The sequence below is a fragment of the Rhinolophus hipposideros genome (genome assembly GCF_964194185.1).
Source record: "Rhinolophus hipposideros genome assembly, chromosome: 4".
Lineage (NCBI taxonomy): Eukaryota > Metazoa > Chordata > Mammalia > Chiroptera > Rhinolophidae > Rhinolophus > Rhinolophus hipposideros.
The window spans coordinates 104,672,682-104,694,534 of NC_138050.1; the positions used below are offsets into that span (position 1 = coordinate 104,672,682).

A 21,853-nucleotide genomic window follows, 5' to 3' on the forward strand; every position below is an offset into this window, starting at 1 on the left:
TAAAATCACAGAGGGGGTGCCCCGCCTTTCCACATGCAGCCTACTGAGTAGGATCCAGGGGCCCCACTGGGAACCCCCCAGGATCCAGCCATTCTTCTTACTCTTCCTCCAGAGATAACCGAGGCAAAATAGGACTCTGCATGTGGACAATCTAGGTCTTGTCTATGACTGCAGTGTTCAGAGAAGCAAATTGGGCTCCTATTTGTTAGAAGCTCCTATCTCTAGAGAGAGATAAGAGTCTGATGGTGCTTCCAATTGGTCCTGCTAGGCTTAAGGAGACTAAGGAAATCATGTTTGGTGCTTACATTTCAAGACTGTCACCCTTCATTTTCTGGATTCATCGTCATATTCTCATATAACCTAGAGACCACTGGGACAATGGGAGTCAAAGCAAAATAAGATGAGGAAATAAAACATGACATTGTCAACCTATTTAATCTTAACACTGAGACAAAATACAGGTAAAGTGAACCACCGCGACCATTGCCCACCGTGGGGTCTCTACTCCACCAAAATCATCCCATGATGTGGTCCACACGACAGTGTTTCCGTTATTGTTATGCTACAGTGTTTCTGAACATAGAGTATAAGCCTTTCTTACTTAATTATGGGTTTATCATTTCTGCTCTCTCCAGCCCTCTCATGGAGTTATGTAAATCAGTTTGGTCAAGAATGGGGAATCCTTTACACTCCCTTTGTGAAAAACAGCACTCACTTATGGTTTCTGTTTTTCTAGGAATTTACTACCTTCCAGCTAAAATGCCTTGCCTTCCCTGGTCCCTAGAGAGAGCTTGAAAATCTCCTGTGTTTGGGGAGCTGGGGGGAAATCTGGTTCATTCTATTAACTGCTGTGGTTGTAGAGTTCCGTATGTGCCAGCTTCATCCTTTGCAGATTGAGAAAGAAGCTCTGTCTCTTATCAAGTCCCTTCCTAACCAGTTGAATTTTATGTAGAGTCTCAGCTAAGGGGTGTACCAACGTGCCACGTCTCATATCCAGACAACACTATCAATTCTAGACACTCTTTCTAGTTCTGAATTCAATCTGAACATGTTTGTGCTTGGATAACCCCAACACAGCCTAAGTCAGGAAATAGGAAAATCATTGTAACTGCTTGCAGATAGGCATCTTGCCAGAGATGATGTCTAATAATTAATAATAATAATGCTATTTTTCTCCCTCGCAGTTGGAGCTCGGGTGCGCTCCCCTTCCACTGCATTTCTTGTTCTAAGTTTGGCAGGGGGTTTCTCTCTAGTCCACTAAACAGAGATCAGGCGATGGGGAGCAGCCCCTGCCCGATCCCTCTAGTTTGCTGGAGTTGCCCGGCGCCGTGGGCCCTCCCGGGGTGTGGCGTGGGCGTCCCCACCCCAGCGCCCAACAAGTCTGCTTTCCCCAGCCTGCTCGCTGCTGTGGGGTGGCCGAATGGAGCGCAGCGCTGCGCAGGGAGCCGGTGGGCCGAGGCGGGCCGCTGTGGGTGCGCCGTGCCCAGCCTCCTTCCCCTCTCCGTGGGAAGGGATGGTTGAGTCCAGCCGCCACGGCAGAGGCTCCTTGTGTGCTAGCAGCCTGTCTTCTGCGCTCCCCGCCTCTCCTCTCTAGACTGGCTCTCCTCCCCCCACACCCCTCCCTCCCTCCCGCGGCTCCCACTCGCTGCCTCTCTCCGGCTGCCTCCACTCCGGGCTCCAGGTCTCTCCTGGCTGCGCGCTCCTCTCGCCGCTTCGCCCCTCCCGCAGCCCCGCTGCCTTGGAGCCTCCCTGCCCGGCTCGGCCGGCGGCCCTGCAGCGGCTCAGCCCCGGGACCGATGCTATGAGAGGGAAGGCAGCCGGGCGCCCAGGGTTGCAGGACGCGTCGGGTGCGCGGCCGGTGTGGGGACCGGGCTCTCCCTCCAGCTCGCCTCGCCCTCTGGTGACCATCTGGCTCTGTCCATAGCCCCGCCGTGCCTCGGAGGAGACGGCTCTGGCTGAGAAGAGACATCGGCGGCGTGTGCATCGGGAGTATCTGCAGACATGACTGCGCGCAGGAAATTCGAGTCGCCGCTCCTGCCCCTGGTGCCGCTGGTTGTCTGCGCGGGGCTCCTCACCGCAGCGAAGGGTAAGGAGGCTGTGGCTCCGCGGGAGACGGGCGAACCCTCCGAGGCCCGTGGGCGAGCGCGAGTGTCTGCGTTGAGGAGGGCAGGGGACCAGGTCGCCGGCGTCTGCGGGTGGCTGTCCCTCGCCAGCGCTCGGAGGAGGCAGAGCCCGGAGCCGAGCGTTGCTCGCGTTCCTGCCGACCCTTCTCCCCCGCCCCACCCCCGCCGTCTCCCCCTCACTTGGTTCCCAAACGAAATGTCCCTGCTCTCTGTGGTGTGGGTTGTTACGGAGAACAGAGCCAAACCGAGCGGAAACTGCGCGGTGGCGGCAGCCGTTCCTCCATGGAGATGCGGACACGGTGGCCCGGGGTGGCTGGGGGTGGCGCCCGGGACTTTACCCCGGACCCGAAGCGGCTGGCACAGTGGCCCGGGCGAAGTTCGGACTCCCTAGGGGTTTCGGGTACCCACCGGCTAATGTGCCTGCCGGCGAGCTCCCCGCGCCCCTGCGCGCACCCGCCGTCCTGCTCAGGGAGCGATGAGGAGACACCTCGGTGAGGTCCCCCCGCCTTCCTCCCCCCCACTTGGCTCCTTGCAAGTTGCGAGGAGCTGGCGAGGTACGTGAAGCCAGCACGGAGGCCTGAAGGGGATTCCACCCCAGGTGTGTGCGCTGTGGTCGCAGGTTGTTCCCCTTTGCTAAAGCTGGTCAGGACGGGCGGTCTCCCTGGGTCGCCGAGATCTGTGAACTTGGTTTTCTCCTTGAAATGAGTTGGGGAATGATTTCCCCTAAGTAGCCTACAGGCTGCAGCCTCGGGGCTGGCAGGAGCTCCTGCACTTGTCTATTCTCTGGGAAAGCAAACAAGCTGCCTCTTGATTCAGAGAGAGAGACAGAGAGAGAAAGAGAGAGAGAGAGAGAGAGAAAATTGATCGATTTTCATATTGGAAAGTACCTGCACGGTTTCCTCATTTTGGTTTTGGATTTCCCCCCCCCCATTAATCAGCACCCTATCTTCTTACTCCTGGGAATATCTATATCTATATAGATTCTTTTTTTCCTGTTTTCGTTTTTAAAGGATGGAATCCAATCTGGCAATGTTTCTTTTCTTTTTTTGAATGGTCATTTTCCCACATCCAATTGCCCTTTCCTCTCGAGATTCTTCCATCTTCTTTTCCACCCATTTTCTATTCCTTCAGTGTTCCAGATTCAAAGGTGACTGAAAAGGCGAAGGGGGTATATCTCTGGTTCAGTCAGGGAACTCCAGACTGGCCTGGCCTGGGGAGAGATGGGGAGAAATGCAGCTTAGCCACCTCCGCCCCCCCCCCAACAACCCCTCCCCGGTTGCTCTTTTCCACTGTGCACCCAGAGCTGGTTGAGAGCTGACGCCAGGAACTAGTCCCTCCATGCTTGCACTCACCCTCACAAGGGGGTGTCCGTGGGAATGCACCCCATGATCCCAGGGAGCACAAAGGGTTCACCTTCATCCCGGAGCCCTTGGTCCTTAGGAACTGGAAAGCAACCTGCTTACACCAGACCTCCTCTCACCCTCCTGGCTGGGTCCACACATGTTGGGCACCTTGCAGGGGGGAGCTACCTTGGAGGCACTGCCAAGGCAGGTGGGCAACGGCCTCAGGTATCAATACACTGGCTGGGGACAGAGAGCCAAGAAGCTAGAACAGTGCAGGGCGAGGAGGGCTGTCCCTGAGATGTGTCTGCTCCTCTGTGGCAAGTCCTGCGGGCAGGGGACTGAGGACCAGACCAGGCTTTGCCCAGCAAAGCCCTGGTGCAGAGAGGAAACACCTGCTCCGCAACTCTGCCAAACTTCCCACCCCTGCCCCCGGGCCCCTCCAGCCTCCCAGCTCACTCTCCGTTCCCCACTGTTCCGCGCTCCAGAGCCCTTCCCCCGCTATTAGCAGGGGGTGCTGCGCGCAGATGCCAGCCGCCCTGCCCGGGCTGCTTAAGAATCTGCACACGTGTGTGGCTGGCAGATTCCGCCCCCACGCGGGTGGGCCGAAGCGCTCTGCTGGGACCAGAGCAGGAGAGTGGAGGGGCAGGTCGTGAGCTGGGGCAGCTCCCTCAGAGCCTGCGCCAACAGGACACTGGGTGCAATGTCCCTGGAGCCCCCTGAGCCTGGAGGGGCAGCCGCAGGGACCAGAGCGCCTCCTGAGCCCTGGGAATCCCAGGTCCGCGCTGTAGAAGACAAGAATTGTACCTTTGGATTGCTTGGCGCTCATAATGAGAGTAGGGTGTGTGTGCGTGTGTTTGTTCTTGTGCGGCTGTGTGTGCCTGGAGGGCTGCGATCCCTGCGCTGTCCCCTGGCGGAGACTGCGGGTGGGTGTGCTCAGCTCCTTCATCACCCCACAGGGTCTGTGTCTCCTTTGCACTCTCGGGGTCACGTGCCAGTGTAAGTGTCTGCCTGGGAGCTGGAGGCTAGTGATACCCCCACAGGAGTCTTGCCTTGTGCATTCTGGCCACTGGGCTGGGCTGGCACTCCCCCTCCTGGAGCAAAGCCCTGGGGGCCAAGGTCGGGCCACTGTGTGGGCAGGGCCCCCAGCGCTTTCCCCAGGAGCAGCTCTCAGGGACAGCAAGGGCCACAGCAATGCCTGCTTCCCTGCCTGTGCCCAGGTGGCCGCTGCGCTGTGTCAAAGGCAGGTGGAGAGTTTGGGTGCCTGGGGCATCCTTCCTGACCTGGTTGTAGAGTCCTGACAGGCTGGAGGCGGCTGCTGTTGCTGTCTGTAGAACCCGGTTCCCCTGCCGTCAGCTTTAGTTGGTTGTGCTTTCATCTTCAGCGCAGTGTTGGGGTACATGTAATTCGCTTTGGGTGTTTTTATTTCCTTTTGATTATTAGCGTTATTGTAAAGGTTGAATCTAAAGTTTGCATACCCCCTTAAAAGCAAAGCATCTGCAGGGTGCACAGGAGAGGGAAGGAGGCTTTAAGCACTTTCACCTAGTTGATAGATGGGAGAATTCTTTCCATGAAAGCGCTCAGATTTGCACCCTTCCTCTGGGGCCGATCTGCTGCCTGTTTGGCAAACAAACTTTGAGTCTCAATCATTTCATGCTTTTGTGCAGTGACAAGAATGCAGTTATTTGCAGAAAGTGTCCTAAAAAGGACTACACAAAATATGTCAGCAAGGGACGCCTGGGACAGACAGATTTTTGTCAGAATTCATAATTCTAACATTCCCTACCCAGCCAGCAAAGAGATGTAACCAGGCACTGCCAAATTTCCACAGAAACCATGTAACTCAACAGAGGGGAGAAGAACAGAGGGAGGGAGGCAGGGAGGGAAAGAGAGAGAGAGAGAAAACAGGAGCCAGCAGCCTTCCCAAACTTGCATGCTTCTAGATGAATTATTATTTTTTTTTAAACAATGCATATCACCAACGATTCAGAGACCTTTCATTAGCCACTCAGATTCCTTTATGGCTGGGCCACTCCACATATAATCTCTCCTAAAGCCAGGGACACCTGTGAATAAGTACCTTCCACAGAAAAACTCTGATCCACCACATACTACAAAGGTGGGCCATGCCGAGGGAGCTCGTGTTTCTGCAGTCCTAGTTTGCTTAGCAAATCATGTGTATTTTTTTATTGCATTGTCAAGGGATTTTTTTTTTCTTTTTCAATTCATAACTATTTAGCCGGAAAGCTCTCATGCTTCTGGAGTGCTTTTGGAGTTCTTAGTTTGGGATTTTGAGTCTTTAAAAAAGGTAAGAAAAAAGGAGGCTTTCTTCGCAGTGGTAGATTTTGTAAACTTGAACCATCAGGCAAGGAGCTCTCCTTACACAAGCACAGAGGAGTTCATAGCAGCTGCTAAAGGGAAGCAGGTTCCTTCCGGTCTTCAGCATCTCCACTAACACAGGCCTGGAGAGGAAAGGGATCTCCATGTTTATATCCGCTTGGCAAGAAGACTACTCAGAGGACTTAAGAGTCCCCACAGGCAAAACCAGCTCTTCCTGGGGGCTGTGCTTCTCTGTCTGGGCGTTTATTGCCTCAAACACCAACAGAGCTTTGAAAATGTCAAGAAAATGGTTCAGCTTCCTTTAAGAAACAGATAAACACGGGATCAGTGGCTGGTGAGTGCTCACTGCAGAGGACACAGCAAATCCAGTGTAGACATTTCTAAGCTGTCCAAATGCAAATGGCATATTAAGTACCCTGTCAGCTATTGAATTCTAAGGATGTGTCCGGTAGGTTTTCTGCTGAGCTCATGGTGGAAACAGGCCATTACACCTTGCCTCCATGCCATTGAAACTTCACTTTCCCTTTGGCCTGTTGTACTTCTTCTGGCGAGGTTCCTTTCCTTCTAGAATTAAGTACTTGAATGGGTGCTCCTTGCACAGAGTAGATGACAACACGGTGACATCTGTTAATTTTATTTGTTTAGTTAATCAGAGGAAGACATCTGAGTGAAGGCATAGACATCCTGTGGCCTGCTGTATTCATGCCTTTGGGTTGCTCGGGCATTTTTAAAACCCTGTTGTTCCACATGCTAGTAAAGTAGGAAGTTTCATTGCTGCACCAGCAGTGGTCACTGAAAGAACCGAACCAGTTCTACTCTGTGGTGGCACCACCAGAGGGCCAGAGATGGATGTTGTTTGAAACAGGAGAATTGGCTTGGATGTGCCACCTGAGGCAAAGAAACAGACTTTTTGGCTGGGCTGAAAGCTGTTAGTCCCAAAGGAAACCAACCCTTTGACCTCACCTTGTGTACTTGGCTCACCGGACGTCCAGGACAGAAGAGCCTATCAGCGTGAAAAGCAAATGATCATTTCTAGGTGTCTGCCTACGTGCGAGGAAATAAGTCCCTTCCACAAGGTCTCTGACATGACTTAGCTGACCTTTGGCTAATTGACATGTCTGTACAGAAGGTGGGGTTTCTGCCCTAGTACTCAGGTGGGAAAGGAACAACATTTAAATCCCCATTGTATAAAAGCAAATAGAAGAAATGGTTTCATTGAATTGGTTAAAACGGACTGAGGGTAGGAGCTTTCTTTATTAAAATAACGTGTGACTTGTTATAGGTTTTTATTCTGTTGTCTTTTCTTCCTGAGAAATAAACCTGTTTGGATGCAGAGTATAAAACACTGTTTTCCCCCTTTTTGAGTTTAGCCACAATTTCTTTAAACCATTTATATCATCTTCTAATTTCTGGGACAGGAAAATGCCAGCAGTGCTTTGGGGACATTGCATGATCTTTCTTTATCCTCAGACATCTTTGTTCTAGCTGGATGGGAGGTTTCATCATCCACTTAGCACACCATCGCGTTGAACAAAACCTACTTCTGAATAAGCTGTGAACATTCTATTGAGGAATCAAATTTCAACAAATTAACTTGATTTAGAGTCTGTGTGACTTAGACTCACAAAGGTAACCTTTATCTCCAAGTAAAACTTCTTTGGTGAATGAGGCAATATAAAGGCATGGATGCCTGTTAAACATTACTCCGTCTTTTATTTCTCTAATACGTTTTGTGATTTATTGGTTGAAATCTTGCTTTGTCATGTACTAGTTTTAGCTGGGGGAGGCTATGAAAGAGAAAAGGATATTTCAGAATTGCCATTCTCTCCAAATATTTGTGGAGTAAAAGAGATACTTTTCTTCATGCTAATAATCTTCATGTGATTTTGCCCCCATTGTTTATAAAGTCATAAGTCATGAATCATGCTTTGTGATTTAAAAATTATTCTTGTTACTAACATGAGATCAAGAGAAATATAGACATGAGGGAGTCAAGTTGTCGGTGCCATTTACCAGTTTTGGCACCCATGAGTTACTTTTATAATATTATTGTAACCTGGAATTTAGATTATATAAAATATTGACCCAATTCTAAGTGACTTTTGCTGATTTTTTTTTTTTTGGTTTTATATATTTTGGAGACCCTTAGCCTCAATAAATTTCAAGGAAAACTAATATGATGCATAGCTGTAAATGTAAATCCAAATTTCTGTCTGAATTATCCAGATAATTATAAGCCCCATGAGTCCCAACAGAATTGGAGCAGCTTTTGAGGACTTGGAGATTTTCCCCAATGTATTGTGGTGACACTTTGCTTTTGTACTAAACATGTCATCGTAGATGTTGGCATATGACATGATGCATATTTTTTTAATACTCTTTTGCAAACTTTGTGTGCATAAGACTCATTCGAGGTCTTGTCCCCCCAAGTGATTCTTAATAAAGAGGTTTTGGATGGTGTCAGAAGTCTATATTTATATCCATCCGTCCATCCATCCATCCATCCATCCATCCATCCATCCATCCATCCATCCATCCATCCATCTTCCCATCTTCCTATCTCTACCTCCCTTTCAATAAACAGTATAAAAATCTAATAACCTATTTACGGAGCCTACACAGGCTAATTGGCCCATGCTGGTTTCATGATGAATGTGCTATATTATGAAATTGTGCAATTACTTCAGAAGATTTCTTCTTTATTATTAGTGCCTCCATTATAAGTGCTCATCATTCTATGCTGTTTAATCTTATAAAAATAAATAAATAAAAAGGTATTACAACCAAGCTGAGACTCAGCGCCCTGTCCATTACGTTTATATCTTGGGACAATTTGAAGGGATAACTGTACTCTTTCATATAAAAAATACTGTACGAATGAATTATTTTATTTTTGTCTTTTAATGTTTAGTATACTCTGACATGATTAGTGTTATGTAAGAAAGAGCTAAATGTTACAATAAAATTAGAATTATTTGGGGAGAGATCTCTAATGAATTAAAAGCGTTTAAAATTAATTGTGAATTCTAAGCAATCATCTTCCAGATGTCTCGTGAATTCCTCTGCCTTTATTCAGAGAAACTTATTTATTTCTCCTCTTGTTTTCAGTAGAAAGTATCTTAATTGATCTTTTACAAGTGGGTAATTTTCTACATGACATTGATATTTATATAAAACATATGGTAGACTCTCATCGTTCATGTTCTTATAAAATTCCATGTCCTAAACATGATTCTGCTTTCTAAAACCTCACCTGTTGAGTTTCTGATTGAATTTTCACTTCCATTTTCTATCAGTAAATTGATAATCAACACTACACAGTTTAACTTAAATGCAAATGGTAATCACCAGGGTTACAGAATGTTCAACACAGCTCCTTCTTATGAAAATTTAAGTTGTGTGAACTTCAAGATACTATTCTTTTGAAGAATAGCATCCTGCTCACTTAAAGAATTATGGTAGGTGTGTGTTCAAAGACCATCATCAATTTTTGTCGCCATGTTTCAAACTATCTTTCTTACAGTTAGGAGAGCATGTACTTTGATGTATCATACAGCTGTGGATAGTTAAGACTTGCAGGGTATGATTGGCACTTCATACAGAAAAGAAGAGGGACCCCGGCAACATAAGCAGGGTCACGTTTTTACAAGAAATTAACTGAATTGAGTAGATACTTCCCTTTATGTTTTAGAAATGCAAATTTCTTCAGCATCAATCTTGAATTTCTTGTTGTATCTCATTCTTTTTCTTCTTCCTTTACAAAATGTAATTATTGTCAACAACTTAAGACAAGTCTAGCCATTAGGACTTTCTTTTGTTTGTGTAGTTGCCTGTATACTTGAGGTTGCAGGTTACCAGTTCAGTATGCATGCTCCATTGTACATGAAAACAATGTGAATTTTTCAAAATATAAATCCTAATCTTTTAAAAACTGTAGACAATATCAAGAAAAAGTCAAATGAGAAAAAATTCATCTTTGTTACTGTTAGGCAGAATTATTTTTATTTGTTGATATATTTATGTATCTAAGTGGAACTACTATCATTTTTGGGGGATACACATATTTTGCTCTCTTTTCATCATGTAATACAGAATTGTACACCTGAAATCTATGTAAATTTACTAACAATTGTCACCCCAATAAATTTAATTTAAAAAAATATGAAGACCTGAGATTTGGGAAAGTCTCAACTCTTACACAGGATTACAGTAAGCATCCTGCTCAGTTAAAGAATTATGGCGTGTACTGACCAGAATCACTCAATTCCATAAAACTGGAATTCATCGTCCCTTACTTTTAGGTTGGTACAAAAGTAATTGCAGTTTAAAAGGTTAAAAATAATTGCAAAAACCGCAATTATTTTTGCACCAACCTAATACTTAATCTACCTACTTTAGTAAAGAAGAAGCTGAGTCTGTGATTGCCCTCATGGAGACGTCATTCTTCAAAGAATAAAACAAAGCAACAAAATCACTTGACTTAATCAGTATTTATCGAAATACTGGGTTGTAACAGACATTAAATATCTGGCACATACGAGGAAGGGGTTGGTGCACGAGGTGGGAACCTGACAGCCTCCGAGACAGGGAGAGAGAAGACAGGGACAACAGCAGTGGGAATGAGGCTGTTGAGTGAGAGCTGGCCACCGACAGGACAGCCAGCCAGAAGCCTGGTTTCTGTCCTTAGCATAGTGAGGGTGGGGGAAGGTCAGACCCGTGCTCGCCCTGTAAACCCCATGTCAATTGCTGGCCTGGTCTAGTGCATACAATATGCAAGTAGCACCTCATTTTACATCTCCCTCCTCTCACAGAGCAGTGGACCAAGCCTTGTTTGGATTGGGGATGTATTTCTTGGAACCAAGAATATTTTTTGCCATTCAACTCTGTTTTCCAAGTTCCATGACTGTTACTGCTGCTCTCATTTGTTGTTGTAATTATCTCCAGAATGTAATACTCACAGACTATTGGGGGGGGGGAAGCAAACAAACGAACAAACAGTCCCCACACAGCCCTCTCTGGTTTACTGAGTGACCGGCAGTGCTCACTGGTGTCTGAGGTGCTGTGTGTACTTGTATGGAGCACACCTGCTTCCCCCAAACTGACTTTGAAAGCGCTTCGGAATCTGGCTTCAGTTCTCCAGCTCTGTCCCACTCTTCCTGCGGTGATGTCACTTCCCTCAAACCAGGAGAATGCACAGCCCAAATCTCCATCTCCATGTACCCCGAGTCTGCCCACCTTTGAGTCCATGCCTACTCACCTCTCTTTAGTGGTCTCCCAGTCTCTCCTCCATCTAACTTTTTCTGTCATGTACTGTGTTTCACAATCATGGGTCATGAGGAAGGGGATCCAGAGTTTAGGATCTTTAAAAAAAATAATGCTGTTTTCTTGCTGGTTTTGTGTGTCTGTTTACATCACTCTTACTCCAGAGATCTTAAAGTTCTGGAGAATTGAATTTGACTCTTGCAACTATCCAATTCTCATAGTGCGTCCTTACACATTCACTGCTTCTTTTCTGAATAAACAAATGGTCTCATGCATTTGGTTCTGTCCATTTGTTTAAGTGAGACAAATTAATGTGTTGGAAACATTTTGTGAAAAGACTCCTAGGAGAGAGATGACCTCTAGATGACATCAGTAGTTACATCTTCACGTCCCTGTTCATGATTGACTTTTTCACATATCTACAACTGGAACTTGTCAAAACAATTAGATTTGTTCAAACTGTATCCAAATTACTCTTTTGCCATGCTTATTTGGTCCATTTGTGTTTCTTTTTCATAATTGTTTCTCTGTGTATATAAAGTAAGTTACCTGGGTGTTTGCATTTTTTTTCCTAGTGAAATAATTTAATGATATTAGAGCTTGTTCAGCAGATATGTCAACCTATAGTTGTCATTGTGATCTTCATGACTGTTTCCTCTCTCAGCTTTTAATTTTAAAAAATTACATAAGAGGATTATGGAACAAAGAAGAACTAATCAGTCTCTTTCTTTTACAACTGCAATTACAAAATTACCTTTCCAGTTTTCTTTAGTGGCAAGGAGAAAAATAGAAGGGACACTGTCAGAGTATTTAAAAGATGAGGGATCTTCTGACCTGAAAGTATAAGAACTAGAGCTTTGCTGAACTTTGAGGAATGATTTATATGTCCTAGGAAATGTGTTTTTCTTTCAATTCTTATGATGGATGGACAATATTAAGCCTTTTAAAAAGAGTTGGTATAAAAATAATATAAAGTGTTATATGACAAGGTGAAGTGACTATCATTTCTAGTGTGTAGTGGGTTCTCTTTTTATATTTAAGAAAGGAGCCTGTAAGAAGGATGGAAAATAAAAGCACAAAGTTAGACACCTGGCATCATTTCTTTCAGCCTTAAAATCAGAATAAGATACTTGAGTCACTTTTTAATGCCTTTTAATGACTACTAATTCTTTGTCCCAAATTAAGGCTGGATAGGGACAGAAAGCCCATGGCACTTTTGGCAAGATCGTGGTATGTTGTCCTCTGTTCCTTGCGTTTGTCTCTGCGTGTGTGTGTGTGTGTGTGTGTGTGTGTGTGTGTGTGTGTGATCAGACACCACCACTAAAGTGCTAGGAAAGTGTTATGAAAGAAAGAGTGGAGGGACGTCTTCCACCTTAACACAGTGTCTGTTAGCTACTGATCGCTGCTGCGTGATATTTTTACCACAAACTTAGCAGCTTAAAACAGCAGCACGCATGTAGGATATCCTCTTTTCTGTGGGTCTGGGGTCTGTGCATGACCGAGTAGTCACACTAGTCCTCTGCTGGTGGTCTTCCAAGATGCAGGCCAGGTGCTGGTGGGACATGAGTGTCCTGTGCAGCTCCGCTGGGGAGGGACCCACTCCTGCGATGACTTGGGGTGCAGGCAGGAAGTTCATTCCTTGTGGTTGTGGGACTGGGGTGCTTCAGTGTATTGCTGGCCACTGGCCAGAACTCATCCTCAGCTCCTAGAGGCCATCCATGTTTCTGTGTTCTGTGGGGCTTCCTAACATGACTCAGAGCCCGGGGGGGGGGGAGAGACAGAGAGAGAGAGAGAGAGAGAGAGAGAGAGAGAGAGAGAGAGAGAGAGAGAGACAGACAGACAGACAGACACTTGGGCAAGTTGGACGCTACAATGTTGTTTGTAATCACAAAATCATGAACACAGAGTCATGTGTTCCCATCACTTTTACCATATTCTGTTGCTTAGAAGCAAGACTCAGGTCCTGCCCACTCCAAGGGGATGACGATTACACACGGGCATAACCTCAGGAGCTGGGGGCTGTGGGACCACCTCCAGAGGCTGTCCAGAGCACTGTCCTAGAAATAGGTTACTATAGGAAGAGTATCATGCAGTCAGTCAGTAAGTAAAAGGTCTAACTGAAAATGAGCGACAGGTCTAAATAGGTATTTTACAGAATGAACAAACATATATAATAGTTGTAGGAAAAGATCTCCAAACTTATTATTGATCACAATAATGTAAGTTAAACAATGTTATGTTTTCTCCAATTCATTTCCCAAGCTATAGTAGGTGTATCGCAGGTCAGTAAAGTGCACAGGGAGGTCACTTCTGTGCAGTGTTGTTGTGTATAGCACAGTGTGGGCTGGCAGATGATTTGTCTATACCAACCAATATGCTGCGGTACCAGATGTTTTAACCTGGAGATGTAATATATCCTGAAGCAATATATACGTATTCATTTTAGCCGTCTTTCTCTGATAGTGAAAAATTGGACAGAACTGAAATGTCCATCATCCTAACATAACTAAACAAATTGTAACAGAACATACTCCATTGCCCATATGAAAGTGTTTCCATGGCGAAGGGCTGTTGAAAATTCAAAATAGCATGTACATATTTTGTTTCCATTTGTATTGTGTGTGTGTGGAAGTCAAGTTACTTCTATGCACATGTAAAAATATCTGAAAAGATACACACATTGCAGCACTGATATTTAAATGGTGTTTGATTTTTTGAATAACTGTGTCCTACTTCTCTAAATAAAATAATAGTTCTAAAAAGGGATGACCTGATCCAAAACAAAGGACGAGCAGCTCATTCCAGACTACACTGATGAGCAGACTATAGACCGATTTTAAGATTTTGAATGGAAAGCAGCCTTTGCGTGTCTAAGTCCAGCCCTCTCCTTTTACAAATGTACTGGAAAATTGAAGGCAGAACTCAGCCCCAGTGCCCACTCTTCCTGTGGTAGCCCAGGTGCCTCTTGATGACCCAACATCCCATCTTCGCACACACAGGCCCAGCCTGGCAGTCCGTCTGCCCCTCTCCTGTCCTCTCTACTGTCTCCTGGTGTAAGGACAGCTGCATCGTGATGGAATACTCTTGGGAGACAGGATGGCTAGGAACGTTCTGGGCTGACATTTACAACCTGATAGCATCCTGGCAGCCGGGGAATTACACTATTGAACCTTTGCACTCCTGAGATGGTGAGGACCACTAGGGACCCTGCAGGACCCTGAGTAGAAGGGGAAGGGTTGACGGGTTTTGCTTCTCTGTTAAATAGTTAACTACAGTACTTTCTTTGAGGTCATTGAAAAGCAGTGCTGCCCTGCCTGGTATTAACTAGTTAACATATTTTATATCAATTTAATTTGAATGACATGTTTGTCACCGTAGAATACTTACTTTGAAAGAACTCAACACTAAAATATTTTATTTGTTGGGGTTGCTCAAATTATTACAATGAGACATTTGCATGCTTAAATTCTGTAATCATTCAAATAACTTGAATTATGAAACAACTTTACAGGTGTGAAAAGGAGTGCATTATGTAGATTGGCAATCGCCGTCATGTGGTAGAAATGCTTTGTGTCTCCATGTTCTCAGGTGAGAACATTTTGGCGAGGACAGCTACACAGAAATGCTGTGTTCTCTGTCTGACAGTATCCTCTGTGAAGTTAGATGGTCAGGGGGCAGCTCCTGTCGAGTATGTGCCTCGAAAAATATGCGACGCTTTGACACACGGTTACCTCTTCTCATAGGGGATGTTAACTCAATATTATACTTATAATACCAGATGACTGTGATAATATTCATACTATGATAATATTAGACTCTCTATTAAAAGGATTAGATGAATAAACACCTGTGAAAAGCTCAGAACTGTGCTTGACAGTTACTAATCTTAATTACAATTACTAATCTTAACATACATTAGCAACTATTTGAGTATATCAACTCAAAAATAGACAATCAATTCTAGACATGACCACGGAAGCAATATTGGAGAAAGCTCTATGTTTCCGAAGATAAATTATTTCTAAGTGGAAATTAATAATTATATTTGGATATGTGAGTGTCTTATATTTATAGGAATAACCCTGATACTAATTTCTAGAGTTCTTTAGGATGTGCAGAATGCATTCATATTCTTTACTTTGCTTAAACGTAAAAAAAAAAAAATACAGATGTCTCAGTAAGGTCAAGGGATAATAGCAGCAAAGTCATAATCTGACCTTGTGTATCACATTCAGCTTGAACAGAATTAAATGCTCAGTAGAGTCCATTAGAGAAGATGTGTTTTAAAGTTGTTTATGAACAGGAAATCTTGGGCGTGTGAAGTGACCATGAGCGGAACAAGAAAACAAAACCATAGAAAACTTTTCATGGCAAGATTGCTTGGAGGAGTACATTTGTGTTCTCATCTTGGTGTGTTGGTTGTGAGTGTTCTAAAGGGCATGTGGTGCTTTAGTGTTTCGAAAGAGTTCGTGTCTTTCCCAACTGCTTCGTTTTTCCCAAGAAAAGTGAGGATATTTTTTCAAAGAACATGGGACCTGGTCTGACTTGCAGATTGAGCTTTGTAGAAAGAGCTGTTGGATTAGCTCTTCCCCCAGTGATGTAGAGAGGCCGTTATCTCTCTGAAAGTGAAGAGCAATCAGTGGAATTAGACTCAGGAGGGATTCAAATCTTTAACGTGCGTAGGGCCTTTTCACTGACTTATTAGTATTATTTCCCACTAAACATGGGACAGTCAGTAGTGCTAAGATAGTCAAATGCTCTGGCCCGTTCCTTCTGGAGTAGACTTTCGTCTCTCCTGGCTCAAGTGTGGTTCACCATTGAATGGAAAAGCTGCCTGGATCTTATCTTTGTGCTGGAAGTCTGAATATCTGTGTTGAGATGTTAAAAGGTGTGGTCTGTATGTGTGCAATGCCAAGTTATAGCATCAAATAAATAAATAAATAAATAAATAAATAAATAAATAAATAAAATCCCAAATGTGACTTTAGAACTAGATGTTCTTTCCAGGGTCACATGATTGAGATTTTCAGAATAGACACCCTAGAACTAAGTGCCATATGCAAAATGCAACTCTTTAGAGTGAGGTACGTGGAGTTTGCCATCATTGTGAGCGTCTGTCTCTGTCACATAGGGCATGGCCAAACACATGCCAGCTGGGGAACCCTGTAGACAGCGGCACTGCAACTTCCACAGAAAAGGAGGACGTGTGAGGTCGTGGGTGTGTCGGAGACTCAGTGAACGTGGGAAAGGATCGGCCTGTTAAGGAGTGGCAGATGCTGCCATCCTTACTCTGTGCCTACCCCCTGCTAGCAGGCCAGCCCTCTCTGTGTTCAGTTAGGACTCTGCTTCACCGCCATTGCTTTCCCACCCAGTGTAATCTTCCCCAGCAAATGCCTACTTGGCAGCCATCAAATATGTGGTTCTGTGACTTCGTTTTCAAATGGGGTCTCCTCAGGAGATGCTCACACAGCATTTCCTCAGCAAGTGTGACCTGAGAGCCGAGGTCAGCCTGTCACACATGGCAGTAGCAGGAGAGTGATGTCTGTGAGATGAACCCAGATGTGGTCTCCAGTGAGGGGCTGTGTAGACGCTCTTCTTCAGAGCTTGGGGAATTTTAAGTTTCTAATACCACTTTTAGAGCCCAGAAAAGAGGACACATTCTTCCCTGGTGTGTTGGGGACCCTGAATACACACACACACACCATCACGTACAGGTATTTCCTCGTGCTTGAAATCACTGGGCTTGTGCCATACCATGTTTCCCAGAAAACAAAACCTAGCCAGACTGTCAGCTCTAATGTATCTTTTGGAGCAAAAATTAATATGACACGTGGTCTTAATATAAGACTGGGTCTTGTATTAATTTTTTCTCCAAAAGACGCATTATAGCTGATGATCTAGCTAGGTCTTATTTTCAGGGAAACATGAGAGAAAGAGCTAACTAAGTCTGTAATAAGTGGTCTTATTAGAGGTAGGAATGGCAAAGCCTTCTTCCTCCTTTCAGAGTCTGCAATTCTAAGTCCTAATTTTATCTTTGACGGATAGATTGTACTCTACTTAGTTATTCTTGAAGGGACTATGTAATCTATTAAGTATCTTTTTAAAAAATAATGGAGATAGAAAATAGATAACAAGTGAAAGTACAAAACTAAGGGTCAACGTTATATGAAAATTTTCAGGTGCAGTGATTGATGAATGCATAGTCCATCAAGAGAGTAACACCAGTGGGATTCTTGGTAGTAATAGTTGTATAAAAATGGGGCGTCCAGCAGCACTGACCATGGTCAGTTCAAGTACATATGGGAGACATCTGACAAATTGCATTATTAGGAGAAAAAGACAACAACAGATGCCCTCATCCCACCACTTCAGAAAACGCTTGATGCTCTAGTGGATTTTCTTTGTTTATGGCTAACTCACAATGCATCTCAGCATATCTTCAAGCACAGTTGTGCTAAAGTGGCACTTACTTAAATGAATATTTACTAAAGAGGCCCGTGGAAGGAATAGATGTCTAATAAACTGATCACATTAAATGTATTTCTAAAATAACAGATTTCTAACAAGTCCCTGCTGGGTGTGGGGGTGGGATTTATTCAAACAGCTAAGAATGCTAAAGAAAAATACCATCTCAGTGTTTAGGATGGTGGGGTATTTGTAGATTAGTTTCAATACATAATACACTTGATTTTAAGCTATTTTTAAATTTTGAATTCTTTTTGACAATGTAAAAAAAATCAGTATGAAGAGTTTGGTATGTATTAAACTTTATGCATACAAAGAACTGAAACCAAAATATTGTATAATACTAGTGGAACATTATGAAGACATTTAACATATTTTGTTATTAAAATTATATTTAAGATCAAAGTCTTTTTTTGGTAAAGATACTTTCACTAATTTAGTATAGTATGTAAATAGATGAATTAAATCTTTGAAGACATATTTAAAAAATGAGACAAAAGATAGCTGTCACATTTGAGGCATATATTTATAGATAAATATTAGAGAAAAAAAGTGATTTGTGATAGCCCCATAATAATTATAAAGTGATTATTGACCTTTATATTTAAGAATTATTACCTGCAACTAAACGGAAGCTTCATTCCAAACCAGAAAGGCATAAATGTGCATTTTACAAAGGTCCCTTTTTCCACCAGATTTGCACATAGTAAGTATAATAAAATTGTATTTTTCAGTGATGGCCAATCTGAGCAATACAGGAAACAATATTAATCCTTCCAGATCAGCTCATCTTAGACCATGCTGGGCTCCATACGCCGTAATCACTCTTTGTTTTTTCTTTTTGCAAATTACGTATACCCAATGAATGACTGTCGCAGGATTGTCATGGTTTTTCCTCCCGCAGCACCTGGCTGTGCCTCTGTTCACATGATAACATGTGCCAGCCCATGAAGAGCTCATGAGGGCTAAATGTCCTTTGGCCTACTTCTGATTCCCCATCCATCCCTTGGGAGTGACACCTGCTTTCTTCAGATACAGGGCCTGCACCAGGAGCCCACAGGATGTAAGTTCTAGTCCAAGCTCTGTTACTTTCCAGGTTGTGGATCTCCCTGGGCTTCAATCTCTTCATCTGAAAAAGAAGTGGCTTTGCCCTTTCCCTTTAAGCCCTGACATTGTTTGACTTCTAAGTATAACGGCGATCAGCTAATCAATACATACTTAGAGGGTTATAGCAGAGTGGCCTTGAATCCAATAAGGCCACTTACAGCCAGAAGGTAGAAGTGATCCAGGATGAACATGTGCATGCACGTGTTTTGTGTGTGTGTGTTTAATTTTTATTTTTCCTTTCTTGTTTCTAACGCATTGAATTCAGTAATCTGCAGTTTCTTTCCTCAAATGACATAATTCACATATTTCATTTAACTGGTGTAAGTTGAAATTACTCTGAGCCTATCTACTCTGATACTTCACAAGCCTTGGAGAAATACAAACCTTGATGTGTTGAAAGCAGGGGTGCCTTGGTTCCACCTCAACTCACTGGGCCCATTAGGTCACACTGATGACCATTATGACGTGGATCTCTCCACTTCTGGGGAGAAAAGTGTGTATTGCATCTTTGGGGTAGAAGCCCCCTTTCCCAGCATTATCACTAAATTAATGCTTCTCATGGACTGCAGGAAAGCATGTGTTTTAGCAAAGAGTTTGCCCTCTATAAATTTATAAACTGTGGAGTTGAATCTGCTGTCTAAAAACTTTCTCCTTCTTTTTCGAACCCTAGTATCAACATTAAGAATTGTTTGTTACTTCTGTGGAAGTTTCAGTTGCAATGTACTTGGAATATGTAATGGCACCCACCATCTGTGGGAGACAGCTCGATACTGTGTCTTAGCTTCTATTTTTCTGAAAAGGAATTTGAGGTACCTAGCCACGTGTTTTGTGTTGCAGAATGAAGGCCACAGACATTATTCCCCAATCTGTCATAATTGTGGATCTCTGAGTCTAATCGTTATTTTCCTTACCGCCCAGCTGCACAATTCTGACACCATGGAAATGTCGGTGTAAGAAATGTCTGAAACTGTACAGAATGTTTGATTGAGTTTATTTGAACCAAACTGATCCCAGACCAGGGAACCAGGGAGTCAGATCTTAAATGGTCTTGAGAATGACAGTTGTACAGTTTCTTTTATACACTTGGAATTAAGGAGCGATTATAAGACAGAGTACATGAAGGTGGGAGAAAGCAAGGTAAGTGTTAGATTACAGGATACTTACATAGACTGTGTGCTTTCTTGAGGTGGTTAAGCCTCCCAGAGGTCTGAAATAGAGGTCTTTCAAAGGTGTATTAACCTAAATGCACAAAAACAATGGGCAGGGCTGCTTACAAAAGAAAACATAAACCTTTTATACACTTGGGGTGTGACTACCAACCATGACCTGCCAGGTTAGGAATTCATCAGATCGCCCTATGAGGTTATTTTGGTTAGGCTAATTTGCAGAACCCATTTTTCAATCACATATAGAATGAAAAAAGAATGTATGCTGATTTTTTTGTTATGCAACTAAACTATAAAATGTTGATTAGGGTCTTTTCCTGAAGAATCGTATGTAGTGAACTGTAGTGAACTGGTGATTTTTCTTGAAATCATTTTCCTGTGGCAATCATTCTCCTTCAGTGCCTAATGATGCGTGCACTGTATAAGTAGAATCTTCTAACATTCAGTCAAAACTGTAAATCTATCTAGATTCCAAATATGCAGATGGGAAATAATCACAGGGATTCTCTTTATCCACAGCTAAGTGTTAACAGACATACTATGCGCTGAGATGAAGCTCTTTGAGATGAAACCGTGTCCAGACAGTAGAATCTAGAACTTCCCCTTATCTTGGACTGCTTCATTTGAAATCATTATCTTAAAAAAAAATGCATTCCCTTTATTTTAGGAAACAGACTGTGGAGAAAAAATGTTTTCAGCCAGGTTGATGGTGTTGGACTTCTTCCCATGTTGATATGAAAGGAATCGAGACACGCCTGATTTCCCTGTTCATTTCAGAAGAGGCTAGGCCATTGCATACAGCCCTAAGATTCTCTTTGAAATCTCCAGGTGAATCATAAATAAAGACATACACATGTAGCCAGCCTGTCACCATGATGGATTCTGGTTATGAGGCAGGTAAAGAAATGAGAACACTCTTGGATAGAGTCCTCTGGAAAGACATTCGGAAGCCCTCTGTAGATCTTACGTTGGACCCCATAGACTTTTTTGATTCCTTACTGCATTGGGCAAGAATACATTCTCTAGGTTTCAGGAGAAGTCTACAATATTTCTATGTTTTTACATTGTTTATTTGTTTTGTTTTGTTTTTTAAAGCCCTGTGTATCATTTAAGTACTAGGAAGGGTACTAGAACCCAAGTGGGGAAAGGTAATGCTTCAATACAAGCAAATCACACTGTCTGTACGAGCTGATTCCATGTATACTATTGAGACTAATGCAAATATTAACTCAGTGCACTTTATTGAGCGTCACCTCGAAGTCAAGTGCTGCGGTAGCTGCAGGTGAAGGAGGGTAAGTGCTTGCTCCCAAGAGTTTCATGTTTCCCAAAAGGGTCAGTTTTCTCAATAATATCACCAGAGTAATCCAAACAGCATTAAGAAATTATAAAGCATGCTGCACGATATTGGCTCTTCCAAGAGAAATACATACTTCTCAGGCTGCTACGACATTTAATAAACAGAAGATAGCATGCGTTCTGTTGATCGGCCAGACATTCTGAAGAATTTAGGTTTTATGCAGTTTTTTAGCCTTCTGTGTGATATCTTTGAAAGGATGTAAGTTATGGAACGATGGAATCAAATCCCACAGAAAGGCCAAATGATTTTTAGTTTTTAAAAATGGCAGGTAAGCGGGTGAGTTAACTACACAATGTTTACAACAGTACCCTCCAACAATAGGTGTCAGTGCCTTCATTCATTGAACATTCATGCAATTTCATTTTGTTCCAGCTGTTGGGAACAAAAAATCAGGAGAGAGAGAGAGAGTGATTAACAAGACAATATTTGGCTCCTGATTTCATGATGCTTATAATTCAGATAGCTAGAGAATGTGTTTGTAATCATGCGATCTCGGGGGAAAATTCCCTGCCTAATACACAACTTTATTCAGGGTCCTTGAGAGAAAGCCAAGGATTTGTCTTTGAATATCCCTTAGTGTCCTATTCCAGCGTTCCCTTGGGGGAGGGGAGTCCATATCTCTCTATATGCTAAACCCCAGTCTGCATTCCTGTAACTGATATGCGTGTGGTCTTACTTCCAGCATATGCTGAT

The 21,853-nt window shown here is 43.6% G+C and overlaps 1 protein-coding gene across 4 annotated transcripts in view; it reads left to right on the plus strand.

Moving 5' to 3' along the window:
• The first annotated feature begins 1,444 nt into the window (after positions 1-1,444).
• CSMD1 (CUB and Sushi multiple domains 1) overlaps positions 1,445-21,853 on the plus strand; it is a 1,600,646-nt gene continuing 1,580,237 nt past the window's right edge. For 3 of the 4 annotated variants that reach the window (XM_081046429.1, XM_081046430.1, XM_081046431.1), the window contains exon 1: positions 1,446-2,086. In XM_081046429.1, the coding sequence (XP_080902555.1) occupies positions 2,002-2,086 (85 nt within the window). In that variant the 5' untranslated portion in view covers positions 1,446-2,001. Of the gene's footprint in view, positions 2,087-21,853 lie in introns of all 4 variants that reach the window. The other variant, XM_081046432.1, reaches the window with a different exon arrangement.